General features: G+C 42.9%; 1 protein-coding gene and 1 pseudogene across 2 annotated transcripts; both read right to left on the reverse strand.

The window, feature by feature from the left end:
* Nucleotides 1-16,903: 16,903 nt before the first annotated feature.
* Nucleotides 16,904-18,431, reverse strand: LOC147219728 (pro-opiomelanocortin pseudogene; annotated as a pseudogene). Its single transcript, XR_015107997.1, has 3 exons — nucleotides 18,418-18,431; nucleotides 17,500-17,650; nucleotides 16,904-17,284 (listed from the first exon to the last, which is right to left on the reverse strand). The product of XR_015107997.1 is annotated as a pro-opiomelanocortin pseudogene (transcript).
* A 519-nt stretch (nucleotides 18,432-18,950) lies between these two features.
* ftcd (formimidoyltransferase cyclodeaminase) lies at nucleotides 18,951-24,595 on the reverse strand. Its single transcript, XM_086171227.1, has 14 exons — nucleotides 24,492-24,595; nucleotides 23,683-23,866; nucleotides 23,472-23,600; nucleotides 22,658-22,746; nucleotides 22,091-22,270; nucleotides 21,801-21,938; nucleotides 21,581-21,712; nucleotides 21,435-21,496; nucleotides 20,856-20,982; nucleotides 20,625-20,786; nucleotides 20,307-20,350; nucleotides 19,763-19,901; nucleotides 19,498-19,593; nucleotides 18,951-19,409 (listed from the first exon to the last, which is right to left on the reverse strand). The coding sequence occupies exons 1-14, from the start codon at nucleotides 24,543-24,545 to the stop codon at nucleotides 19,326-19,328; spliced, it is 1,620 nt and encodes a 539-aa protein (XP_086027353.1). The 5' UTR covers nucleotides 24,546-24,595; the 3' UTR covers nucleotides 18,951-19,325.
* Between the last annotated feature and the right edge of the window lie 1,406 nt (nucleotides 24,596-26,001).

Raw genomic sequence — 26,001 nt, forward strand, 5'->3', positions numbered from 1 at the left:
CAGTTTTAGAATGACAGTCTAATTGCTGTGTGCTTCTCATCCGACGGTGGGAAAGATCTAATCTCCTCGCGATTCCCCCCCCCCCCCCCCCCCCCCCCCCCCCCCGCCCACCCTCACAATGATGAAAAGAAATAAGTCTTCATTTCCATCTCATCTTGCCGATTGCTCCGAAAATGTACAATAGCCCATCAGCGTCTGTCAGCCGGGTTATTCTGCGACCAGACAAACACGGAGGCTTCTCTCCACAGAAGCGTCGTCAGGTGGTTTCCCGTCTCTCAAAACAGTCCCGAGTAATTTCTTTTTCTCGGGGCGAATAATTCTATTGACATCAGATGCTTGTTTGTGTCGTTTTAATTTATTTTTTTTTTTCCCCTCCCGCTACCGTCGTGGTTCTTCTTGACCGATACTTGTTCCGATTTCTCTGCAATGAGGCTCCGGGGGGGGGGGGTGGGGGGGGGGGGGGGGGGACAGATCCGACGTGATGCCCGGACAGTGGACGACCTTGTATGGAGCTTTCAAAACTTTTCCACAACTTTAACCCTGAAATAAGATGCTAACATGTAGCAGTAAAATCGCCTATTTACCTAAAACAGTCGCGATGGTTTCTAGGGTTGCTACGCAAGAAAACGCAGGGGAAAGAACCGACGCGATGAGCCAAAAGTGCAGAAAAGACGAGACAGGGGTTTCTAAGGGGGAAGACAATAGCGATGGTTGATCAGATTTAGCGGCACCGCAGGTTTACGGTGCTTCTTTACAGTGCAAATCAACTTAGAGCGCTTTACACTAGCTAGCGTTCACACCAATGGTTGCAGAGCTGCCTTGCGAGGAGCTAGCAGAGCCATTGGGAGAAACTTGATTTTCAGTTTCGTCCAAGGACACCTCAATATGCAGATGGGAGGGTCTCGGGAATCGAACCGCAAACCTCCTCACCGACAAACTAAAAACCTACAAACTGAGCCGCAGTCGCCCCAAACCTTATCGCACCTCGGCCCCGCCATGGAGAATTTTGAAAAGTCCCCTTCACTAAGAAGACGTCCTTACATGGACCAACCAATAACAGCTACAGCAAAGTGTTTTCTATATCAGGCCAGATCGGCGTCAGTTTTCAAATCAAAATGACGCTTTCCTTTCTTGCCACTAGCTGGCGGTTCTTTATATGAGAAGCGCAAGTTCAGAAAAGTAAAATTTGACGTGCACAGATGAGGACTCCAGGTTGCGCGATGATGAGGAACAGATAGAATCCGAGCCTGCACGTGCCCACTCAGTGCTGAGAATGTGACCTCTCACCAAAACAAACAGGATGGTGTGTAAGTGTAGATAAAATAACAATACACTGCAGAAATAGAACAAGGATCAGATACAAAACAATTGATAGTATCGAAATACAAATTAAGCAGCTTGCAGCCTCCTTAGAGAACCCGTTCTGAAATCCAGTGTGTCAACAACCTGACAAATGGGGAAGGTTCCCTTAGTATCGCACACTTTTCATCATTTTTCAACAAATCTGGAGCGTCATGTCCATATAAAGATCCAGATCTATAGCTAAACCAAAACCACATAAAGCAGAGTTTGTCTTTTTCCACATCTTTCTATTCAAAATGAGAAATCGTATTTCTCCACTTACACCGCGCCCCAAAAACAAAATACAGATTCAAAAGAAACAATATTTATTGTTTCTTTTGAATCTGTATTTTACGTATATTTACAGGACTGTCTCCAAAAATTAGAATATTGTGTTAAGTTTTTTGTCTTCTGCAATGCAATTAAAAAAAGAAAAAATTACTTTTTCATGATATTCTAATTTTTTGAGATAGGATTTTTGAGTTTTCTCAAGATGTAAGCTGTAATCAGCAATATTAAAATTATAAAAGGCTCGCAATATTTCAGTTGATTTGTAATGAATCCAGAATGTATGACATTTTTGTTTTTTTAAAAAAACAAGGATTACTTTTTCATGATATTCTAATTTTTTGAGATAGGATTTTTGAGTTTTCTTAAGATGTAAGCCATAATCAGCAATATTAATAATAAAAGGCTTGCAATATTTCAGTTGATTTGTAATGAATCCAGAATGTATGACATTTTTGTTTTTGTAATTGCATTACAGAAGATAAAGAACTTTATCACAATATTCTAATTTTCTGAGACAGTCCTGTATGCTTTCGTCATTACGTAACCTGCTCAGGCCGAGGACGGGCTGCACTTTTCTCTACAGTTCCTCGTAATATCATGGTTTCATCTTCAGCTGTGATTTTATATTGCGAATAGTACCCCGGATATGCGGTATAAATATATATTTTGATTATTTTTATGTCAAAATAAATTTTCTCAGGTGGTGTCCAAGCAGAGCACGGTGTTCTGTATCCTGCGCTCTGATTGGCTCAGCGATGGTAGCATCATTTTCTGCATCTCCTGCACATAGCATGCATTTCGCTGCTCATAGTGTTACTTTGTTTGCGAAGATAAAGAACTTTATCACAATATTTTAATTTTCTGAGACAGTCCTGTATATTCATTCACGCATTTTATTATCTAGAGTCAGGGTTCACCTGGACTAGTTGATCACACACAGAGACACGCAACTATTCACCATTCGCTCAACCATAACGGGTTCGAAATACAACCCGGAACTTTCTTCCTGCGAGGCGCCAACGTGCCACTCCTGTATGCAACACGTCCGGCTTTTTATATCATTAGTATTAGCTAAACAGACACAGAACATTTCAACCCCGCTTTTGATGTGAAAATGAAAATCCAGTCCTCCCCTATTTATCGAACTCATTTTCCGATGCAGGAAAACAATAAAAGCTCCTGTCGAAAAGGCGAAATTTTGGAAGCCGACGTTAGAAAGATTCCTTTCCCGATCCGATGTAGTCCTTCCTCCCGCGGGTAATAAACACAGACGTCAAATTTCGGAGTATCAAGCTCATTTCATGGACGCGCTAACGAAGAACCTTGAAGTAACCCCCAATTCCTGGGCTTCAGTTTGAGTTCACAACCAGGGACGTGCAGCATTTGAACGAATTTTGCATTGTTTGACCTTGCAGTCATTGCAGAAACACACACACACACACACACACACACACACACACACACTCACACACACACACACACAGCCCTCGTTGCCGCATGCACCCCTCTGCCATATGGCTGTAAATGATCATAGATGTTATATCTGACTTTGAGATTCCTCTTGAGGAAATGCAGCACTGCACTGGATCGGAGAGGAATTCACATAAAAAAGAAAAAAAAAAAGTCTCAGGCTGAATCTAATTGCTCCCCAGTTCCCCTCCTGCCACGCCGAGCATGAGGGTATGCATGCGCGGAAAAAAAAAAAAAAAAGGGAAAAAAAGAAGCAGAAAAGGTTGACAGAGAGGTGGAAAACAGAGGGAGAGAGAGGCGCCCAAGGGAATATTGGCGCTTTGGAATGGTGGATATTACATCCCTTAATAAAAGGCCGAGGCCACAGGCGCGGAGGGGCCGGTCGGGAAAATGGAAAGAGGCAACGGGGACGGAAATGAAGGAGACATTCTTCACTTTTAGGATGACTTTAGCCGCAATCATCCGGAGGATAGGGGATGAAATGACTTGGTAACTCCGAGACATCAGAAGCTCCGACCGCCGGTGAAAGAGATTAATTAATTGATTACGGAACGAGCCGGCGCATGGATAAGAAGGAATGCTGTTATTTGTGCCACTAAGGGGCATCGGAGGGATTGTTTTTTTTTTTTTTTTTTTTATCTTCATAGTCATAACAGAGCTTGTCAAGTCAAAATCATTAATTCAATAATCTTGCAAATTTAATAGTGCGGCTGCCGGGAAACTTTCAGACCAAGTGTCGATTTGAATTCCCGCCCTATTTCGGCCATGAGGATGGATGGCGTTCCAGGATCTGCTTTTAATCCGCGTCCCCATTTCCCTTTTTTAATCAGGAGTTTGCGAACCGGAACATATGGAAATTCTACCCAAAAGACCTTTATTTTAGGTGCGAAGTGAGATATCCTGTTATTGTTCCGGTAGAATATTATGTCGGTGGAAGTCACAGCTCAAACGATAGCACAGTTTGTCGCGTCGGCGTTGTAAAATGTCAGCGATAAAATCCAGGTGCCTCTGACTCTAATCCTCACGACAGCCCTTCAGTGAAACGCAGACATATCCTCCAAATTCACAATAAATCAACCAGTATTCCTTCTAAAATATATGATATATACAAAGAATTAAAGGATTCTGATCCTTTATCTGATTTATTTATTCTCTCGCACTGAAGAATCTTTTTGCAATTTTCACTGACAGTGAGGGATTGTACCGAGTCACACACACAAAAAAAAAAACAAAAAAAAAAAACTTTCCGCTGCAGGTTGACTCACTGACAAGAGCTGAGATCAGTGAGTCATCGGCGTATCGGAGAATTCTCCGGCGAAGCAGGAGGTCAGGCGAAGTGCGCCTGTATGACTCACACACCTGGAAGCGGAGTTTCCTGTCCCGGCGCCATCTGATGAGAGAAGCTAAATTTAAAAAAAAAACTACATCTATTTGTTATCGTCGCTTCGAAGTTAGGTGATGCCGAAATAGGAGTGACGCCAATCGGGGATCAAGGCACGGGTTTGAACCGAGCCCAAAAACTCCCTGCTTCAGGGAAAAAACATGCTCTCAAGACACCAGAACCAGCGTGGAGGGAAAGCGGTCCAGTTTTGCGATCGGTTCTTGCTGGAAAATCAAGGCTACAACACAGCAGGCATGCTAATAAGAAGCACCCCTGCATGCAAAATACGGAAATAAAAGTACTTGCAATGACCTCGAGGTAAAAACAGGCCTGGCAACTATCGGCAGTCGTCTCGTCTGCGCTTCCCTTCAAACAAAATGTCGGGACTTTCCAACACCGTCCCCCCCTCCCATTTTTGTTTTTCAATCCCCGCAAAGCATGCCGACGCGCCGTAATTACAGCTTAATTTGATTTCCGCCAAACGATCCAACATGCTGCGAGAATGTTTAGCTCGCTGTGATAGATATTTGTAAAAAACAAAATAAAAATAGTGAAATGAGACGGGGTCGCAGGTAACAAAGTGTTAGGCGCCGTACGTGCACGCACGCCCGCGCGAGCCCATGCAGCAGGTGATCTTGGGCAATGAGCTCTCCAAGTGCTTGTCCGTAATTAGCCGGTGATGTAGTGGCTTCTGATCCGCGATTAATTATCAGCGGCCTTCAGAGAGTTTGGAAACAGCCAATTAACACCGTCCCGGGTTCCCGTTCAATCACTCAGACACGACGCGCCGAAGGTCAGGTTGGGTTTTTCGTGGGACCCGAAAGGGAAACGGGAAAAGAACTTTTCAGACAGATCTACTTGACACCTCTTTTTTCACCATTTTCTACTCAATCATCTACATCAGAGGTGTCAAACTCCGGCCCGCGGGCCAAATTTGGCCCGCACTGTGATTATATTTGGCCTGAAAAGCAATACCAAATGATTATAGTCTAAAGTGCATGTACCGCTAATTCCTCAAATCCCAGAATTTTCTGCCGGTGTTTTGGCACGAAAATCACAACAGGACCTGTAAACGTCCTCATAGCGACCTTATGCTAATACTGCCACACTGCTACTTAGGCAGAAAACAGGATTTTGCATGTGTGCAATATCAAGTTATATTGTATAGTATTAAGCTAAGCTTGTTCCATATTTAGTTTTTAAGCAAAACATGTTTGGGTCCATGTGAAAAGATTCATTGTTATATGTGGAGGAAGATTTTTTTCAATAACTATCAATGTTGGCCCGCGACTTTGTCCCAGTTTTGAATTTTGGCCCCTCTGTGTATTTGAGTCTGACACCCCTGATCTACATCAATAACTAATAAAAAAAAGACAGCACAGCGTTCATCATAATCCAATTTAAATGACACACTGCTGGAAGAAAAAAGCACCCCCTAAATAAAAAAACCCATTTGTCCTAAAAGAAAATAGTGTTTTCTTTTAAAAAAAAAAAAATGTCTTTTTGAAAATCAAAGTGGATTTTTTCGTTTTCTCGTCCACTGATCCGCTGACCGACTAGCCCACTTGGATTTCCGCCGCGGGTTAATTGGATAGATTTACTGGGGGGGGGGTGATGGAGGCAGGCCGAGATGATCGGGCTGCTGTCGGGGTCGGCGCTGGTTTTTATTTACAGACCCGCGCAGTTGTGAAAGTGCACCGGGCACCCTCATTACTTCGGCTCTCCAATCACAGGGCGGATTTATGACCACCGCAGGGAGGCGGCGAGAGCCCTGCAGGAAGGTAGTTAGGCGCTATCGGCGCATCCGGAGATGTACACATCACCTTTACGGTCACTCCTGTCTTATTATTACAGCGGGGTCGGCCATGCTGGGACTCAAAACACTGGAGTGGAACTATCAAACAGCTTTAATTAAAGCATCCCTGCCGGGCTGAGGGCTATAATTCGGACGCCGGTCTTATCGCTGAGTTACGGTTTTCGGGGGTTTCGGTCGTACCTTCGGTAAAGGTACGCTAAAGGGACGACAAAGTGACGTAGGATGTCGCGCGCTTCGACACGCTCATATCACGTTACTTCTATTGAGGATGTCAAACTGCAACCTGCTGGAGATCTGGTGCGATTTTGCTGTAAATATTAAGTCATTAATTTTCTACGCTGCATAACAATGCATCATTTTGTAAGAAATCCCAAGGCGGAGGACGCATCTGTGAAATACAATTAGGATTCCTAATCTCTTTTGTTTTTTTTGTTTTTTTTAGCTTCGGCTGCAATTTTCCAGCTATTTAAAAACATCTAAATTACCGCTAACATCCATTTTTAAATTCAATTAGCAGACGCCTGCGGTCGCGGAGCTCTCGCTCTCTGAATGCAGCGGGAAATGTTATACAGTCGAGAGGAAAACAGAAGAGAAAAGAAATCCTTTACACAGGCAAACCTCAAGTCGAGCCGCCCATAACCTGATCAGTATAATCTGGTGCGATAAGGGATTAATCACCATTTTCTCATGTTCTATTTTCCATTTAGGGGGGCGTTTTCCTTGAAATACAACGCAACAAGCCGGGGACGGCTTGTTCATCGGGGTGATCTGAGCCCGAAAAATGGGGAATTTTAAAAAAATCACATTCTATTGCTGTTACAGCGGTCCTTTTTTTTGTTTTCCCCACCAAAAAAAACACTTCATCGCATTCAGTATGGGTTCCAGAGCTCGCATAGATGAGGTCACTACCACGGATATAACTGTATTTAATATTTTTATATATTTATGATTTCAACTATTTTGTACCAGAGCACGTCATCTGTATCTAGCTGTATTCTGCTTTAAAATATAGATATAAATAGAATAAAAAATGGCCGCAAATTCGGATTTCCAACGATGCACTAATGATGTACTTAGATGTAACTTTCTTGGAGCTAGAAGGAACATTTTTGTGTTTCTCGTCACCCATTGGTTGCAAGTTGCAGCGCAATATATCCGATATCATCCGATAATTTTGTCAGGCGCCGCCACCAACAGCCTGACCTGTTTGGGAAACGGCGTGAAGTTAAATGTCCATCCAGGTGGCTTTAAGAGCTCACGTCTTCCGGGCCGCGTTCCAATAAATGCCCCGGCGATGAGATACAAACTCCCTCTGACGGGAAACGTGCTGTCAAACAACGGCGGTTTGACTTAATAGGCCTCATCGAGCCTCTTCGATTGGGCCGAGATCGGCCCGTCGGATTAACAGAGCGGCGGCGGCGGCGACGGCCGCGCGTTGATCGATTACAGTACACGTCCAATAATTGTGCCGCATTGATCCCCTCGCCTCATCTACTCCGTTGGCGTCTTTAAGTGCTTTGTGACGCAACGCCGTCTCACGTTGATCACCCCGCTCACCCCTCCCCGGCACCGCCGCGTTGCACAACTCGCCACGTCGCCCTTTCCGATATCTCGGCCAGTGAATCATCGTGACTTTCTCCGAACCCCAGAGATAAATATGAGCTGGGCTGGATTCAGAGCGGCAGACCCGCCAGCGGCTGCACCGTACAACATACAGGTATGTAAAGTACTCGCACTTTGTTGCATTATTTCCGTTTTGCGCCATTGAATAACACTTTGAATGAAAAATTAGCATCTTCTGTCCGATCTCAACTTTCCAACGACACGACGGTTAATCTGACGGTTAAATGTAAGCATTGCCTCTGAACACAGGACATATTTTGAAAGGAAAATTAATACCTAAACTGTACTCAACCCTGCAGAAGCGGGTCAGACCGAAGGCCATCAAACTTATGGTTTTACAACAAATACGCGAAAGGGAAATACAATGCACTCTCAATGTCACATGATACCTTTCGCCCAAATTTAGAGTCCTTCTTTAGGTACCATTGGATATTTAATTCTTATTTCAAGCATTTATTGTCACATGTACAGTCAAATTCCTACTTTGCTGTTTGCAGGGCATTTGGATATGAGCTATATATACAGGACTGTCTCAGACAATTAAAATATTGTGATAAAGTTCTTTATCTTCTGTAATGTAATTACAAAAACAAAAATGTCATACATTCTGGATTCATTACAAATCAACTGAAATATTCCAAGCCTTTTATTATTTTAACATTGCTGATTATGGCTTACATCTTAAGAAAACTCAAAAATCCTATCTCAAAATATTAGAATATCATGAAAAAGTAATTTTTGTTTTTTTTATTGCATTACAGAAGAGAAAGAACTTTATCACGATATTCTAATTTTTGGTGACAGTCCTGTATGTTTGTATGTGTGTGTGTGTTTGTGTGTTGTATATATATGTTCTAAGTACTTTTGCCTCTTCATTCGTCTATATGACGCACAAATGAGACGGTGAATACTTGCATTTTTGTGACCCTGCAGCCAATGACAAAATAAAATGGGATAAACTGCAGCACCCGTGCAACCCTGAGCTCAGGATAAGCAGTATTAAAAATGAATCAATTAATTTATAAAAATAAGACAATCAGATTACTTCACGAAGCTCACCAACTCCACTGTAATGAACTTCGAGACAGGATGTGTATTGCTAACTGTGGCTACTAGGAGGCTTCAGTAGCTGGGATTAAACCTGAATAACTAATTTTCTAAACATCCTATACAACAAAATCAAGAAATTGAATTCACAAAACCTATTAAGAATAAGAAGAACAACAACTGTATTTATCCTGAAGGAAATTGTTGTGCCGGGGTTTCAAGTAAAACATAAAAATAATAAATAATAGTAGGAAATCATATAAACAGTAAAAAAAATAATAATAATAATAATAATCCTATTTGAATTTCAGTTCACCTGAAGAGAATTTACGTAATTACCATGTTTAAATGTTTAAAAGAGAGAATGTGCCAGAGCTGTTGAAAGTTAAGGTCACCTTCAAGCGCCCTCCTTATGACAACCTGACGGGTCCCGGTGAATTAATACAAATTTGATTGTCACACCAGGACCGGCAGTCCGGACTTAAGTGAGATCTTTACGGCTCAGCCGGTGTCAGGCGGAGAGTGGATGCCACATTTCCTCGGCACCACTGTGATTCTTACTTCCCCGCTTTTCAGCGGCAATAGATTTGTCTCACTCGCTCTTTTATCCCGTGAGGTCAAATTTGCACATTAGTAGTCATGCGCTCCCCACAAATCTCCCAAGGAATGATCGAATGATCCGAGAAAATATTCTAAAAATCACCCACTCAGCACCTTCCTTATCTGCACCGCCACCTGGTAGATGTCAGAAAACGAGACGGAGACAGAGAGACCGGGGAGAGAGAAGGCCCTCCCCGCCATTCGTCAGATAAAAAAAAGGAACGGACGGCGTTGAATTGATTCTCAACACTATATTATGAAGACATACCCCCCCACCACCATTCATGCCTCACATGCGCTGACACACAGCTCTCTTCACACACTCCCCTCCCAGTGGCCTTATCTTTCCCGCCCCTTTATTACTCTCATACAAAGCCGTGCAGATGTCGTCTCCCCCCCCCCCCCCCACCTCCCCGAACGCCCGTCTCCCCGGAGGCGGACCACACTTCACGCGTTTCTGCGAACCGGCTTTATTATCATATTGATTGTAACTGAATTAAGGGGTCGTCTAAAGGGAAAAAAAAAAGAAGAAAAAAAAAAAGGGGGTTTGCAGACAAACAAGAGCAATCAACTGCTTTTGGGAGACCCGTGATTGGGTTTCCACCCAGCAAACGTGATGCTCCTTGATGTTATTAGCTTCCTTTCCTGGGAGATTTTTTTTTATTTATTTATTTATTTATTTATTTATTTATTTTATTTATTTGTTTATTTTATTTATTTGTTTATTTATTTTATTTCCGCTTGCAGAGATCATTACCAGTCTACCAGGAGTGTGACACACATGTAAAAAAAAAAAAAAAATTAATTAAAAAGGTAGATATCTTCCCATAAAACACCACTTCTCTTCAAATCAGCGCAGACATAAATCACTGGCAGGAGTTGAACCCGTTCTGGATGCAGCACAAGCAAAACCCAGTGCTTCAAACTGCTTGCAAATATCAAAATAAGGTCTCAGAATAATAAAAAAATAAAATAAAAAAAAAACACACACCAAAGATAAATTCTGTGTTTGGCTTTCGACCCAAAAATACATTGCATTTCACTCTATCAGCATATTTGCTGACCTTAATGTGCTGTTGCAGCATTCCTAATTTGCTTGATGAAAAAAAATGCAAAGTGTTTTCTCAATATTGCTGAGTCAGCCTGAACTAACAACGGCCGCTAATGAGGTCGGCAGGGAGGTCCGACTGTTTGTTAATTACCTCCATCAAGCAGGTTTTTCCAGGGAAGGATCGCCGAGGATGCAAGGATGAGACAGCGCCGGAAAGTCTTCTGCCTGTCCTCTTTCTGCACCCCTATAACACAGGAATGGTGGAGTCGGTTTACCGGGACATTAAACTATCACGTTAATGTGCACCAAAAGGTCATGTTGTGAACCAGGATTAGTTTAGGGTTAGCAAAGTCAGGTTTATCACCGCTTGCATCCATGTTGGTTCGTGATACACCTCCTCCATCCTTCTGCCTGTTCCTCCTTGTTCTGTTCTTCTATTTTATCATTTTGTTTTCATTTTACCCTTTTTTTTTTACCCTTTTCTTCAGTTTCTTAACAGCGTCCTGCATCAGCATTTCTGCGTTACCTCCGTTTTACTCTTCTTCTCTATCTTCCGGCATCCCAAACAATCACATTAAAAAGAAAATATGCTGGAATACATGAAAATATAGAATGAAGCACATTTGCGTAAAAATATATTATGGAGGGAAAAAAAAAGTCAGAAAATTGCAGTAAAAACTGACTGAGTGAACAGTAAGATACATGCGTATGGCTGTGTGTGTGTGTGTGTGTGTGTGTGTGTGTGTGTGTGTGTGTGTGTGTGTGTGTGTGTGTGTCCAACCCCCCCCCCATAATACAGGAATGGTACAGTCACTTTATGAGGCCATTAAACTATCATGTAAATGTGCACTGAAAGGTGATGTTGAGATCCAGGCTGAGTTTAGGATTAGTTAAGTCAGATTTAATACTGCCGGCATCCATCTTGGTTCATGGTTCACCTTATTTCATTTCATTTTCTTCATCATTTAATTTTCCTTTTCATTTTCTTCTTCTATGACTGTTAACAACACTCGGTGTGCAATAAAAGGTCCATTTCGTTTTAAATGTAAAACTTTAATACTCCGCTCGGTAGGGCAGTGACATCACAAAGTTGAGGTTAACGCCTCCTGTTTGTCATTTACCTCCATCCTGAATGTTCTCAATGGCAGACCAGCTGGGGTCTAACTCTGCTATGTGCTTTCGTCCTCTTCCACCTCCGTTTTTGTATTAAATCATTCGTTTGGATCCGTGGCGAGGAGTCCTTGTGCGCAGTTCCCTTCACCTCTCGGTTCTTCACTAGAGAGCCTGATTGAGCAGCAGCCCTGCAGAAGGATGGATTTCAGGATGGTGTGCAGTGCACACCTGTAGACCACCAAGCCTCGTCAGACCGAGGATAAGAGAAGCCTGTTGCCGGCGCCTTCGGTGCCAGATCGTTGGTCTGGAGCGGATACCGCCACGTGGATTGCTCTCCTGGATACATTCTCAACAGTAAGACCGATTACTCACGCTAGCCGCCGGTTCCCGACCGGGCTTATCCCGATCTCTGAATTCCACGTCTGACCTTTCCTTGCGAGTTCCTCATTCCAGAATTCTACGTCTCGCCTTCCTCTCGAGTTCCTGAGACTCCCGTGATGCGACAACCAGAGGCAACTCGGATCCGGCAGTCATCTGTTCGCTTCTTTTGTAAAGGAAGCCCTTAACTCCTCGGTGTGCTCTCACATTTAGGTCCGGTGCCCTCTGAAAGTCATGACCTTATTATTGCCCTTGGATTTTCTTTTTTCTTCTAAATGCATCTCAGAGGTACTCGGTGTTCACGTTTCTTCAATTACCTGCACCCTAAACTTCCATTTCCAAACTGGCATCTGTCCTGCTTTCCCTTCCTCTTCTTTCTCCACACCTTTCTCATTTCTGTCCTTAATTTTGGTTGACTTCTTTCTCTTGCTCATTTGATTCATCTATTTAAAGTTTTTTTTTTTTCCTAAAAAATCTTCTGCTGCTCAGCATCTACAAGTCTGCCTTTTTGCATCCTAAACAATTACACAAAATTAGATTGAAATATAAACGTAAAGCACATATGGAAAAACTCTTCTTGTTGGAAAGTGGGATATTAAAGATATTAGACTTTGTTTGTCCCACAATGGGGAAATTCAGTTGTCACAGCAGCGCTGCAAATAGCAGAGATAGAAAAACAAAATATGAAAGAAAAACAAGAGATCCCCTGTGAGCGGAGGTAGTCTGGTGGCGCAAAAAGAAAAGGGCATTTTGGGATGCTTGAGCAGCAACGGCACTGAGCTACGTGCAGAAAAAAAAAAATCTTTGTGCTTGTGAACAATCTGGTAGCTCTCCTCCTTGCGGCGAGGATGCAATTTTTTGGCTGGAGTTGCTACTTGGAACCCCCGCAGTGTCATGAAGAGGGTGAGTGGGTTGTCCCCGATGGATGCTAAGCTAACATCCTTCCTCTCGCTCAACATCTCAATGGAGTCCCGGAACGAGCCAGCGCAGTGTCATAGAACGTCCTGCACGCAATAAGACTTCCATCTCCACATCATCCCTGCTGCTAATGTCAATTCAAGATTCAAAGCTCTCATTGTCACAGTGTAGAAACATGTTTCCCTGTGTGGCGAAATTCCTACTTTGCTGTCCGGAGTGCATTTAGATATGTGCTGATGGGAAGAGTGTTAACATTACGGATTATAAAAATTATTATAAAAATGAATATGAGCATTGCAATAGGAGAGTGGCTGTGCAATAAGAAGGATTGAGTGCAGCTTGGTGTGCAAGTGCAAGGATGAGTGCAGTTTAAGTGGCAGTAGACTTTACATGTGCAAGAAGAGGTTGTCTACTGGTGAGGTAGCTGGTGAGCCATCCAGCTGTTTTTAAGATAAGAAATTTTATTGATCCCCATAGGGGAAATTCTTTTGTCACAGTAAAAGTCTATAAATATAAATAGAGAGACAATTAGAAAAAAAAGCAAAAGACATCCACAGGTAGAACAACAACATTGAGGATAAGAATGGGCAACAGAATGGAAAAAAAAAAAACAGGTGAAAATAGACAACCAAAACAAGTTTATGTTTTAAATTCAGAAACACAATGAAAAATGATAAACACATGTGTACGTGCACACACACACACATACATAAATGTAGAGCTTAAAAGTTTGGAGAAGAGAAAAAATATAGAATTCAAATGTTCATGTTTTTAGATTTGAATAACAAAGAAATGCCCGGATCAACTTCGTCCACGAGCGCAAGTAAAGAAAACCAGGCGCAAGGAGGAATGGGGGAGGGGGGGGGGGGGGGGAATAAATAAATCAAGTACATAAATAAGAAATTACAAGATGACAATCCTTAAAAGTGTCATAACAGTAGCGGAGCTTCTTTTCGGAGTGTGGGGTCAGTAAGAGTGGTACAGCCTCACACACACACACACACTGCATCCAAACCGCATTTCTAGAGAATTATTTGCTCAAATGATCTTCTGTGGTCAGTACCAGGCTTGTTGGATGAAATTGGTGGTGGGGGTGGGAGGGTGGAAGAGCTCATTAAATTTTTCAAGCAGACCCCTTCACCTCACAGAAGAAAACATTATTTTCCTCCACATTGGTTTTGCGGGGAGGTGGGGGGGGGGCGCGGCGGATCTCGGGGAAAAGCCCATTCCGTTCGGGCACAGGTCCGCTTAAGATAAATACATTCATAGCGCTTTGCATTTGAATAGTGGAATGAGGTATTGATCCGGGTGTTTATTATCTTTATGGTTTGCAGTGAGCAGCGGGCCGGAGTGACCGTCCCCGTGTTTTTAATTTAAACCCCCCCCTCGCTTGTGTTCCCCGCTTTGCTCTCGTGATTCCATTTCACTGGCGGTCTTTTCCTCCGTGGCATTGACTAATGGATGGCCTTCTCCTCACCGTGAGATGGGCTGCGGTATGATGTGCTTCATCAGGCCTGGAAATGAGAAAGGTAAGGAACCTCGCATAAGAGGCCCCCGGTGATATTTGACTCCGCGAGCGCGGGACCGCGAGGGGGCCTTCGGACCGTCTCGACGCCGCGCATTTTCCTGTGCGTCGGTGTTATTTGAGACGACGTCTTTTGATTAATCCGCGTGCCAACGCACCTGCCGCAGAGCTTCGACCGAGCGGAGCCTGCAGAGAAACCCAGAGATGGCGACCGTATTTGTTCTCGTCTGCCGAGAAATTTGTAATCAAGGGAAAGAATCTCGGCGACGCTACAGTTGACTTGACCTCCTGCTTCTTTCATAATGGGAGCAAAATCGACATAGTGGCGGTGAAAGCCTCTTTGCTCAAGTTTTATTTAAGCAACATTGCCCCCTAATGCTTTCTCTAGGCGCAGCCCCCCCCCCTTCCACTCACACACACACACACACACACACACACATACGCTCCCATGTAGGAGGATAATGCTGCATCACAATATAGTGCAATGATGTCGTGCAAGCTGCTCCCAGCAGATTGACCCCGCGTGACCTCCACCGCGCATTTCATTTCACCTTGGCTGTTCAATACCACACACGTGCACACACATTCATACGTGCACGCAGAGACACGTGTGCAGTTTACATGAGCAGATAAAGATATGCAGATAAAAGACAAGGAGGTTCATGAACCACACCAGAGGGTGAGGAAGGGGGCATTTCCATTGGGGATGGTGAGTCAGGGCTGCGCGATAAAATCATGCATCTCTATTTTTGCTCCGGGTCTTTATGAGTCATGAGTGAGTGACTCACTTATTTGTAATTACAAATCAATGTTTTTTATTGATCTGTGTCGTTGGATAGTGTGTTCCTGTAAAGCAGGAATTATGCGATAGGGTTACACTGGATATTAAACTGTAAGTCCGGGTCAGCGGGGTTTCATACTTTTCAATTCCTGACCTGAGAAATCCACTAACACACACAGACATACACACACACACACACACACACACACACACACACACACACACACACACACAAACACAACCACATAGTCATTCAGAGACACACAGAGACACACAGAGAAAACGTCATGGCTAGAATACTACTACAACTACTACTACTAATAATAATGATAAAAATAATAATAACACATTATTAATATTTTTTATTACATCCATGAGTGTGTATAATATTTTTTGTTGTTTTATTATATGATATAAAATGTAATAATTATAACTATTATTCTTGTTGTTTTTGATGATGATGTTGTTATCATTATTATTAATAATTATAATAGTAGTAAGATAGTAGCATTAGTATTATTAATAGTACTAGTAATGATAATACTATTATTGTTATTTTTTGATTGGTATTAAAATAACAATAATAATGTTATTGATAATAATAACTGGACTGATAATAATAATAATAATAATAATAATAATAATAATAATAATAATAATAATAATAATAATAATAATAATAATTCAACGATGACAATAAATAGTTATTATGTATAGCATTTGTATTATCACTCATGATAATTAGTGTGATTTATAATGATGATAAAATAGATTATTGTGATTAATTATCAAATCATAATTATTAATGACACACACATGAACACAGTTTCTCCATGTATCCCCCTTCCCTTCCAGGCTTGAATGATCTGGCCTCTGATTGGCTGATGGTTCCCCTTTATGTCGCCAATCGATTAACATCTCCTGTTGACCTCCAGTTCAACGCCTCCAACATCCAAGCCTTCCAAATGATGTTACTGATTTCAATCATTTTTTGAAAAGAGTGTGCAACAGGAAATGGAGAGGTTATGGATGCAAAGGACATCCGCACCATTAGCGGCCTCCGTCTCTGACCCAGAATTCATCCAGCTGCAACCAGTGTATGAGTTTGACCTTTGACCTCATCTTGTATCTGTCAACTGATAAGGAAAACGCCTAAAATTCACCTCTTTACTTTGATTTGAAGCATTGAAAGTAATTCGTGCTGTTCATGTTGTGTAATAGTCATATTTATTGTGAAACAGGAAGTGTAGAGGGGCAAGAACCAATCACGATTTGGATTTGGTAAGGGGCGGGGCTTAACCGGCAACGGTTCCTTGCAAGAACCTGAAGAGAATTCAGTATTACATGAAAGTAATATTTCAAATAAAGACCACGATAACGCCTGAATGTGTTGATTCGGTTTATTCTTGTTGTAAACGATCAATAAAAGATGCTTTGATTCGCTCACAGACAATCAGCCGTCTGCGAATCATGATTCAGGTCTGTTGTTTTTTTTGTTTTTTTTTATTTGTCAGTAGCTGAATTCCTCGGCAGGCCAGTCAATTATCTGTCTGTCTTTGCTGGCGACGTTATTGAAGTGCATGAGCGATCTTCATGTAACCCCCGGGCTGTACGGCGGAGGGGGTGTCGTCCGTCACCACCCACCCGGGGGACCTCCTGCGGCGGTCGCTTTGCGGGACGCCGTCTTGCTCCTCCTGGCTGAGCGGCAGCTGATTGGCTGGAACCTGATTATCCATCTCCCGCCACATCACGCCAGGAAACCCTTTGGCTGACCTCTCCGCAGCGCCGAGGGTTCTGAGGGTTTTGACGGGGCGGCGTTTTAGGCCGACGGGTTTCCCCCAGCGGAAGTGCTCCATTGAGTAGGAGCGCTTGGCCGGAGGATGTGGGGCGTCGCCGGGGACGACGGGTGTTTGATCAGCGAGTTCGTAGTGACACAGCTGGAGACAAGCCTGCAGGCGAGGAAGAGGGCAGAGCGCCTCCAAATTATTTACGTATTTAATTTAAAAGGGAACTCGTCATTTGAACGCACTCAGAATTACAAAAATAAATATTACTTAATGGTTCACGTTTTATTAAACCATTAAGTACATTCATAAAAATTACAATAATGATGCCTTAATAATGTATGTAATTGTGCGCGTGCGGTTCACATCGTCATGGTTACCATCACGCTGTTCTCCGAGTCGAGATCCTGGCAGCCCGGGTTCTCCCAGCACTGATTGGTGGTTCCTCTGACCCCGCCTACGACCACCGCCACAGCCAATAGCCACGCAGGATACATGCTTCTGCCAGCCAATCAGAGACGGACTTTCATTCTACCATTCAGCATGTAAAAATTGAAGGAGACACCATTATATTTAATTTATATTTAATGATACGCTTGTATTATTTAATTGTCAATAAAAGAACTATTGGACTCGTTGAGTTTCAATACATCTTTTGTTATTTCATCCAACACTGTAATGAATATTCATGCATTTTATGTTTTGCACTGTGTTGTGTTGCTCCGATGACACACAGGACCCCCACTTTGAGTTAATGACACACATACCGCCTTAAAAATGGAAATAGCTGTTGAGCAAATTGAACAATCGGGATCTAATCAACATGAAATTGCTCGACTGATGGCTTATTACCCCATGGCTCCCCATTCATACAAAAACGGCTGATTTAATTTTGATTTCATTTCATTTTTGTTTCAGTCATAAAGCAACCTCCAAACCTCCTCGTGGATTTGAAGATACAGAATTATACAGATACAGATACAGATACAGAACATTCAAGTATTCATTTAATAATGAAAATATTCATTTACCATACACACAGGGAAAACTTCTTTAATTACCGCTGACTTTCTGGTATTTGAAATTATGAAATACCGATGTCTACTGTTCAAGTCAGAGCATGCACAGATTCTGTCATTTGAAAGAAAAGCGTGCAATACATCAACAAAAAAAAACAAGATTGGTGCAAATGCTATATGAATTGTGAGGTGATGCATGATTTCAAAGCTACTCAGACCTTAGATGCACAATTAAAATACAATACAAGTACTACTACGAATAATAATAGCAATCCTCACCGTCAGGATCGTCGTTTCTTTTCGCTGGGGTTTGTCGTCGTTTGTTGATCAGAGGGAAAGTTCAGTATGACTTTTATACTCGCGCGCACACACACACACACACACACACACACACGTACACACACACAGAGCAGAAAACCTTTTGTGTCCAGAGTAGAAAACCTGGATTCATTCATGTTCAGGGTTGACCGGTGAGGATTTGTCAGGCAGCCCAAAGCAGAACCTTCAGGTGGGATTTTTAGATTCGATAACAGCAAACAAAGACAAAGTCGGAAGTGATGCTGTGGAAACGTCACCTTAAATGTCAGCCGGCAGGTTGGCGGATTAACACCCGGCTAACATGTGGTCAGCAGACAAGACATGGGATTTTAACCCGGTGGGTGAGGTTTACAATTACACACACGCTCGCACGCGTGCGCACACACACACACACACACACCTGCTGCAGTGGCTTTTGATGGATTGATTTAACAGTGAGGCTCATTAAGACTAATAAAGTTTTTCATTAAGGCTGGACACTCGCTTAGAACTTCATTTCCCATCAGCATTATTTATTCAAGGCTGTCTGTTTGCTCATTTGCGATCCTCGATTAATTACAACCTCGAACGGGAAACTCGCCCGGCGTCTTCATTAACTATCGCTGTTATTTATTTGAGGCCCTGTCTGTCTGCAGGATTAGTTTCCATGTTAACTTGTAACATTTGCTTTCACATGAAAGCTTGTTCGCAATCCTCCGTAAATAACAGTGCTGTGTTTTAAAGGTTGCCCGGATTCCTATTGGTCCATCTCGTCCGCTCCAAGCTAACTTGAACTTCGGCTTGAGGTAAATTAGCAAGCTTTCCCTTGAGCTTCTTTGAAATTAACGTATCCCGTCAACCCTCCGTAAATCTTCGGTCCCGTCGCTCCGTCACTTCCTCTGATCAGCGGTGGCGAGGACGGCGGCCGCGGCGCTCTTGGCCTCCTGCAGCAGCGCCGACACCCTGCTCTGTGTCTACGGGGGCAGAGAAGACACCGATGAAATCCACGCCGGTTGAAATATCGAAGTGCGACTCGAGGTCCGGGTGACACGGGCCACTAACTTTTGCCTTGAAAGCCTCATCGGCGATATCGCTCAGGTTGATGACCACGTTGTAATATGCACCGAACACCGCCGTCTCCAGGGCTTTTGCCGCCACCTGGAACAGACAGGAGACTTCGATAAAACAGGAGAGAAAAATACATTCGAAATGGAAAGCACTCTCGCTGTAATTCTGTAAAATTCACCGTTTCACGGTGATCGTGCCTCATTTGTTAATTATCAGAACACGTCTTTGTTTTGTGCACCGATGATTCTGCTTTTCCCACCTGAACGTCTGACTTGCAGCCAATGTTGCCGTGGAGGGCCATCTCTTTGAGGGGGGCCCAGAGGACGCTGACCCTTTCTGCCAGAGCCAGCGGGACGCTCGCCGCCTGCTTCAGCGCCACCTGCATCGCCTCCTCGCGCCTGAGGGGAGCACAGTTTTACACCCACAGAGTGAGAAAACAGATCCTGCCCCCTCCAAGACCGGCTCTCATCTCGGAATCGCAAGGACTGCGATAAAAGCGTTGGATCTGAATCGGCGAGGGACTGTTATGTAACGCTTCGATTTGTCATAAAACCTGCCCAGCTGACTATTTCTGAATTGTTTTGTCATCTATTCAGGTAATTTGCAATTTGATGCAAGAACCTGTAATTAACAGTAACTGTTTTTTTTTTTGCTTCATTTTTTTAAATTTTTTTTTAAATCACTAGAACGGCCGATTAAATTCGGCTCCGATCTCTTGCCATCTAGAGCCCCCAGGTGGCCACATCTGGAAAAACACCACAGTTCAACACTGACTCCATTATCTTAATAATTAAATGTTTCACCTTTTTGCTTCCTCGGGTGTGCTTTTCGGGAGTTTCAGCGCAGCCTGTAAACAAAAAAAAAAAAAAAGAAAAGAAAAATCACCACAGTACCGCTGTTGTACAGTTTCCAGATGCAGGGGTCAAAGGTCAGAGTGAAAATCAGTACGCCGTATTCTCAAACCAGAAAATCCTCCCGGAATCGAGCCTCGAACTATTCTTAGCTCATTTATAAGGAATTCATATTGTTATTGTACGCGATGTGATGTGATTGACCATTGTGCATTACCACCGCCGTCTGATTGCGCGCGTGGAGCATCGCTATGGTAACAATGGCCTGACCATGTACGCGTTGAAGGCATCCGAGTCCACGTCCACCGCCTCCAGCATCTGGTTCATGGCGTGATGAAAGGGAGGTATCAGCCTCCTCATCACGCCGTCCTGCGCCTCGAACTGCCGCTTCCCGTAAGTCATCTGGCCCACCATGGCGCCCAGCGCCGCCCCCTGTAACACCGATATTACCATGACGACACGGTTGGACCTTGCGAACGAAACACACTTTTCTCCGCTTACCAAAGCAGCCACGGCGGCAGACACCGACCCGCCGCCTGGGGCTGCCGTTCGAGCGCCGACGCTGTGGACAAACCGCTTCAGAGGGAGGGACACCAGACGCGCATCGTCCCGTGATGTCACCATGTATCTGCAGGAGTGGGGGGGCACTTGTTAGCATGACCCTTTTTTGCTTATTTTCTCCTGTTAATTCAAAAGATTTTTACTAATTGTCATTCATTTCAATGTTTTTTTGAGTTTTATCAATGTGCATGTATGCATGTATTTTATCAATGTGCATGTATGCATATGCATATGTGTAATCTGTGCAAAATTGTTTCCATTTTATTGGTCCGATGTGAAAGTGATGCCGTGGAAATTCAGTCATTCGTTCTTAGACTAATTACACACCCAAACGGAGACCTGCAACCATTCACAAAATTTAGGTTATCCTGCTTTTTTTTTGTACTGTGGGAGGAAAATTCTGGAAATCGTCCACTATTAAGATGTTTGTGTTAGTTTTGCTGTTGCACCTAAACACAGTGGACACTCGGATGACGACTCATGTGAAGCGGCAAGTGAACGCAGCGCGGGGTGACTCACTCGATGACCCGCTCATGGGGCTTGAAGGCTCCAAGTGCGTCGAGTCCAAGCCGGCTGACGACCTGGCGCCATAAAACAGTCACTGAGTCCGTGCGGGGGGACGGCGGGGGTAAATGTTAGCATGATTAGCATGGTTAGCTCCCGACCAGGCGGACTTTGTGCTCTTCTTCCACGACGAAGAGCTGGTCTCTCCGGATGTAGAAGTCCGCGGCGTCCAGCAGAGCTTGCAGAGGAATCAGGCCCACGATCTGGGAGCCGACCACCGGCAGCTTCAAGTCCTGAACCACATGGCGGGATATTTAAAAAAAAAAAAAAGGTTAATGAAAAGAGGGGGCGCGTTTGGTGCTCTGCGTCACGACCTCTGACCTCTGCGTCGCGACAAATCTCCTCGTACACGGTGTGGAGCGGCGTGGCCTCGTGGTCCAGGATGTTGGTGGAAACCTGAGCCACGTTGTCCTCCTCCAGGTACCAACCCATGGCCTGCACCTTCTTCAGTAGCCCGGGCTGAGGCACACACACACACACACACACACACACATACACAGTGATGACCTTTGACCTTTCTTCATCTCCAACTGGCACCATAACAATCCACCAAAATGCAGCTGTTTGGTGTCACTGATCTGATAATGCAGGACACACACACTCACACACACCTGGTCTTTGCCGCGGCCTTGCTCCCGGATATCCAGCGCAATGCGGTGAGCCTGCTCCTTGGTGGCGATCAGATTCACGTTATAGGCGATGAGGAATTTGCGAGCTCCCGTTACCGTGGCACCCCAAGATGGGACAAAGGTGGCGGGGCCGAAGTCTGGGGCCCATTCTTCTTTTTTTAACTAGAGGTAAGAACATTTTTTTAAGGCGCTGTTTCCTACTTTGCACATTTTCCTCCCCTGTTAACTTCTGCTGTCAATCATTAGGAGACTGTAAGACAGGTCTGCTGCATTTGGCTCCACCAACTCTTACTACATTTCCTTCCGAAAAACTTTTTGCTCTTTTTATTTCATATCAATTCTTATCAATTATTTTAAACGCATGTTTTATTTTAGGTACCACTTACGGCTAATGATTTGCAAAGACGCTATTAGTTTATTCAAATATAACTTTCCTTGTGATAACACGGAAATTATGCTTTATTTACATCTTCACTTGAAGGAAAGTACAATGTAGTATTATCTCCTTTTAAAATGGTGCCAGACGATTCGTCGGTTGTGGTGTCTCACCTTGTCAGGTAGAGCTTCATACTCTCCTGCTCTCACTGCTGGCAGACTCTTCCTGGTTTCTTTCCGCGCCGCCTCGCCGTACAGGTACACTGAGGAAACATCGTATCCTTTAGCATCAATTTTTCCTCGTCACACGTGTTTTTGTGATTTATCTCCCCCTCGGCAGGAATTGCCGAAAAAGGGTCCGCGTGTTGCAGGAGGCGGAGCAATCGTCTTCAGAACTGAACATTCCTACTCATGGTTCATCCATGATGGGTTGATTGCAGAGAATGTATTTATAAATTATTAATAAAGGACAAATTTTATAAGAAATGCCAAGTGTGGCGCTCCCTGGTGGCAGAGCGAGCTACTGAACTACAACCGCCACGGTCAGGTGTCCATCTTTCTATGTTTGAAGGTTTTATCATCAGATTTTCATTGTTTTTGGAGAAAAAAATTAATAAGAATAAGAATAAGAATAAGAATAAGAATAAGAATAAGAATACGAATACGAATAAGAATAAGAACAACTTTATTTATCCCGAAGGAAATCGTTGTGCCAGTAACAAGAAAAACATAACAATAATAAATAATAGTAGAAAATTGTATAAACAGTAAAAAAAAGAACTATAAACTATAAAGTGTCTTAAGTAACAAGTGAGACTATAAAGTGTCTTCAGGTCTTAAGTACCAAGTGAAAGATAAGGAGTGCACAAGAGTATGAAAATGAAAATTATGAAATATGAAAATATTAAAAATTGTTTCTATATTTATATTTCTAAATGCTATATCTATATTAACACACCCACTCTCTTTAAGCAATGAGTGTTCTCACCGGGGACGTGCAGCAAATCCGCCAGTCTTTGTCCGAAGACGTTGGCGCAGCCGACGCAGTCCTCCATGGAGACGTTCTGGACGGGGATGAAGGGGCAGACGTCCAGCGCTCCGGTGCGAGGATGTTCACCTGCACACACACACACACACACACACACGAGGTTGACCTCCCCCTGTTGAAGGCCGGCAGCCTCTCTCCAGCGGACACTCACCCGTTTGTCGCCTCATGTCAATGAGGCTGAAAGCGAGGCGCGCCGCGTTCAGCGCCCCTTCCACCACCGCCTCCGGCGAGCCCACGAAGGTGTAGACGGTGCGGTTGGTGGAGGCGCCGGGGTCGACGTCCAGCAGGCTGCAGCCCGGCGTAGCGGAGATGGCGGCCGCGATGGCATCGATCACCTGAAGCACAGAAACACCCAGAAAGTCCAGAAATCAGTTGCATGCAATATAAATTCTAAGTCTCAGCAAATCCTTTTCTGACAGTTTTCCTTTTAATGGACGAGTTCTGCTATTTCCCCTGCATGTTTTTAGGCAATCAACAATTTCTTCACATTTTTACCAGTTTGTTCCCAAGAAATGTTGTCATCCCTGTTCAGACTGTCCATTTCAGAACAATTACATTGATTCTTAAGCAAACAGTCTGTAATTTTAAAAGCTGCGGTTTTGAAAACATACTGTTTGAATATTTGCTGAAAGTTATTTATCTGCAGAAAATAGACAGCTAGACGGATAGATGTACCTGACTGATCCCAAAATTGGGAAATTATTGGGCAGCAACAGTATAGCATACAAAGAATTGACAGTGAATAGCTAAAAATAAAATAAAATAAAATAAAATAAAATAAAATAAAATAAAATAAAATAAAATAAAATAAAGTAAAATAAAATAAAGCAAAAAAAAACAAAATAAAATAAAATACTATTCAATAAAATAAAATAAAATAAAATAAAACAAAAAGTTTTAAATTATCTAAAAATATACATTTTAAATAATTCTTATTTATGAAAAAAATAATAAACAGACCTCCTTGTTTCGGCCTTCCGAGAAGTTTGGGACACACTCGATAAGCCGAGCCATGATGAGTCTGAGTGAATGTATGAATTAACCAGACAGAAAAAGAGAGGGACACACATTCTCCACTGAATCATTAACTGGCTGCAGCAACGTTTAAAACTCTACGTTAAAGTGACAGCGCAGTTTTTCCGGATTTTTCCGGTCCATAGACGTCTGATTCTTTTGCTGAGTTGTCATAAATTTTTGACTTATTTATTGACATTTTTGCGATGTGTTTTCAGAGAAGGGTCCGACGCCTGAGGGGAACTTCCAGCCTGCCGTTTTAATTCCACCTCCAGACGGAAACCGATTGAATTTCATCTCGATTTGCAAACCTTGAACGACGATCAGTGATGAGAGTTTTGGAGAGTCGGTTAGATAAACGGAAACTTTGAACCTTTACTTCAAACAATCGCTCTGTCAGTCCGCTAACACAGGAGCCATTTCGGAGGTCAAAGTTCACAGCGTGCCGGCCTTCTGGTTGAAGATAAACTTTTCTCCGGATTGCTATACATCTTTCTGTCTTCAAAGAAAATGAAAAATGACAGTTTTGAGTGGATAGATACAGACAACCAACAAATCCAATAAATGCAATATCTGCTTTCTTTTGAAATTTCTCAGGATTTTCCTCATTCTCCTCTTTTTCTGTTTAGTTTTTTTATCAGTTTTCGTTCTCCCTTTGGACAAATAATTAGAATAAAATGGATAAAGATATTTTAATATAAATTCCCTCGATGAGCGCTTCGATCAACTTATTTTTTTCACATATACTGTTTGCTAGCGATATATTGAATGGTTCCAAGTTCTTCCAATCAAACATTGGCTTGAGTAATTGTGCTTTCAAGATAAGTGGAATAGATAATGAATCATTTCATGTTTATTCCTTTTTTATATGTAAAAGTTGTGCAAATTTGACTCATCCGCTTCCCATCATCAATTTCTCCCAGACAAGCGAACGCACCATGAATGGCTGACCTTAAAAAAATGAAATCAAGCACTTCTTTGCAGCTGAGAGTTAAAATTTCAGGCTTTTGACGCCATGCAAACTTGAATTCAACATCACAAGGAACAGAGTGGAAGTAAGAAAAAAAAAATGAGAGAAGCTTGAAATGACTCCAGAGTTGAAAGCAGCTTGAGTTGCTTTTGAAACCAAAACCAAGAGACAGATCGATGTGCCAAACCTCTGATGTTTCCTGGATTTTGATGGACTCTGACTTGTTGATGCCCAGACCTCATGACCTTGAGGTCACCCTGCAACTCAACATATCACGTGAGGTGGTGAAAACACCCTCAAAATGAAATGTAAATAAAGTTTTATTTTTTAAAGGATTGATTCAAGAAACTTCACGAATCTGTGAAGTTTAGAAAAGGAGGGAGCACCTCATTAATAATATCATGTCATAAAAGGTGTGATATAAGTTGGTTCCAACAGTCTATTTAGATCATTTAAATTCAATGCTTTTTTTGAAATCATTTCAAC

The sequence above is a fragment of the Fistularia commersonii genome, chromosome 24 (genome assembly GCF_037954325.1).
Source record: "Fistularia commersonii isolate RoL2024-O1a breed Wild chromosome 24, RoL_Fcom_v1.0, whole genome shotgun sequence".
NCBI classification, from domain to species: Eukaryota; Metazoa; Chordata; class Actinopteri; order Syngnathiformes; family Fistulariidae; genus Fistularia; species Fistularia commersonii.

Coding starts and splice junctions, on each gene's coding strand:
- ftcd (XM_086171227.1), bottom strand. CDS start 24,545: ATGGCTCGGCTTATCGAGTGTGTCCCAAACTTCTCGGAAGGCCGAAAC. Junction 21,713..21,800: donor AGATTTGTCGCGACGCAGAG/GTCAGAGGTCGT, acceptor CATGTGGTTCAG/GACTTGAAGCTGCCGGTGGT. Junction 20,351..20,624: donor ATGCCTTCAACGCGTACATG/GTCAGGCCATTG, acceptor TTTTGTTTACAG/GCTGCGCTGAAACTCCCGAA.